Genomic DNA, 2,130 nt, shown 5'->3' on the forward strand with positions numbered 1-2,130 from the left:
CCACAACGCTGAACTTTTTCTACTGTTCAACAATAAGGTTTTCAAGAAAGTAGTCATTATTTCTTGTCGTCGTCACACCAAAAATTGAAAATTATAAAGATGAATCAAGATTCAAGAAGTTAGGACTTGATATAGGTATTTTTTATAGATTAATAATATTATTCCTTCCTTATCACTTATCACTTATCTGAGGATAAGCACCACCACGGACTAAGATATATTAAGATATCTTAGTCCGTGATGTTGACAAAATAATAACTGATAACAATTTTTCATTTCGAATATTATAAGCATGGCTTTTTTAAAACAAATCAAATTATTTCTCCATTCTACGAACTACCTACGATTTGAGCCAACAATAAAGTATAATAAATTATTTTCGTCTGGAGCTTTTCTTGCATCTAATGGTATGATTTTTTAATATCTTATTCAATTATTCATGTCTTTATTGATACAAGTGAATGTTACTTGTTAGAAATGTCAAATGTGTAATACAGCATTTAAGCATAGATAATAATATATAATATAAATAAAATAAAAAAGGTGGGTAATTGGATGTCGCTCTGCTGTACAGTAGGTTACAAGTGGATCACTGTATAATGGTTGGTATTAAATTTGAATTCAATGATATAATATCATTGTATAAGAAAAACGATTCTGAGCGGAGACGGTATGTCAGTCTAGGTATAAGACATAATATTATATTATAGTCTATAGTATTTTAAAAAAATTGACCTATAATAGGTACCTATAATAAATTCCAAATTAATCATATCATAATATCTATTAGGTACTTATAACGCGTTATACATCAACAAAAAACCGTGGTACTATCATAGATATATAATAGTATACTTTAGAAGTTTCAAGTACCCACGAATAATATTATACTATCACAACAAAATAACTAAAATAGTTATCCTAGTTTTTTAATATGTAATTTCGTTTCAAATTTGTACTTAAAATGACTATAAAAATAAACTGTGTAAATGTATTTTTTAGATTTTTTGGTAACAGAATTAATTACTTTACGTGGAATCTTGTTTTAAATTTTCAATTCTTAGATACAAAAATTGAACATTTTATAAATTTTTAACTAAAAAATAATTTTTCAAATTAAAATTTGATCTTTAAATGCTTATAAAAAAAAATTGTGCCTATGTATTTTTAATATTTTTCAACTGATATTGTAACAATATATAAGGAGTTTTGTATTAAATTTATACACTTTTTGGCCCAACAGATAAAACTTTATTGATATTTATAGAAAAAAAAACTAAAAGAATTGAAAACTGAAAATGTCCGTAAACAGCTCAAAAAGAGTCAAAATATTTTCAAAATTGTATGGTGTATAGGAAATGCTAATATAAACATTCAGTAAAATTTTCATGTATCTGCAGTTATTCGTTTTTGAACTACAAAAATAAGAACAACAAAATAAGGAAATCGCTACATGAGAAATCGAGTGAATATCAAATGTTGTAAAAATTTGAATTTCAAACGATCATAAAAATTTAATTTGACTTTCTTATAGATATTTTTTGTTTGATAAAGGTAGATAATCTTATAAGAAATCTTGTATTACACTTTCATATCTTAGATTTAAAAAGAAAAATTTTTATGAAATTCTAACTCGAAATAATTTGCAAATTTTCGTGATTTTTCCATATTTTGTCATTTATTGAACTTTAAATGCCTATAAAAAAAACTGTGACTAACGATTTTTAATATTTTTCATCTGCCTTTGAAACAATATACTAGGAGCCTTCTATTAAACTTTCAAGCTTTTTTATCCAACAAATAAAATTTTATTGATATTTTTAGAAAAAAAACTAAAAAAAATGGAAAATGAAAATATCCGTAAAGAGCTCAAAATAAATCAAAATATTTTGAAAATGTTATGGTGTATAGAAGATACTAAGATAAACATTTAGTCGAAATTTCATGTATCTACGGCCATTTTTTTTAAAGTTACACCAAAAACCAAATTCAATTTTGTGAAATATCGATTTTGCGTAAAAATTCCCGTGTTTCCTTAATTTTTCTTTTGTTTTTCCCGGCGCTTTTGAAAACTACTGGGAAATTTAAATTTTGACCTTATATTTTTAAACTGCATAAATGTGTGCATTA

At 24.6% G+C, this 2,130-nt stretch overlaps 1 protein-coding gene across 1 annotated transcript in view; it reads right to left on the bottom strand.

Annotated features, from left to right (window-relative positions):
- The window catches only part of Mrps10 (mitochondrial ribosomal protein S10), a 2,309-nt gene extending 2,203 nt beyond the window's left edge, over positions 1-106 (bottom strand). Inside the window, 1 exon segment of the mRNA NM_001162259.1 lies at positions 1-106. Coding sequence (NP_001155731.1) covers positions 1-57 — 57 coding nt within the window. The 5' untranslated portion in view covers positions 58-106.
- Positions 107-2,130: the final 2,024 nt, after the last annotated feature.

The sequence above is a fragment of the Acyrthosiphon pisum genome, chromosome A2, assembly GCF_005508785.2.
Source record: "Acyrthosiphon pisum isolate AL4f chromosome A2, pea_aphid_22Mar2018_4r6ur, whole genome shotgun sequence".
NCBI lineage: Eukaryota > Metazoa > Arthropoda > Insecta > Hemiptera > Aphididae > Acyrthosiphon > Acyrthosiphon pisum.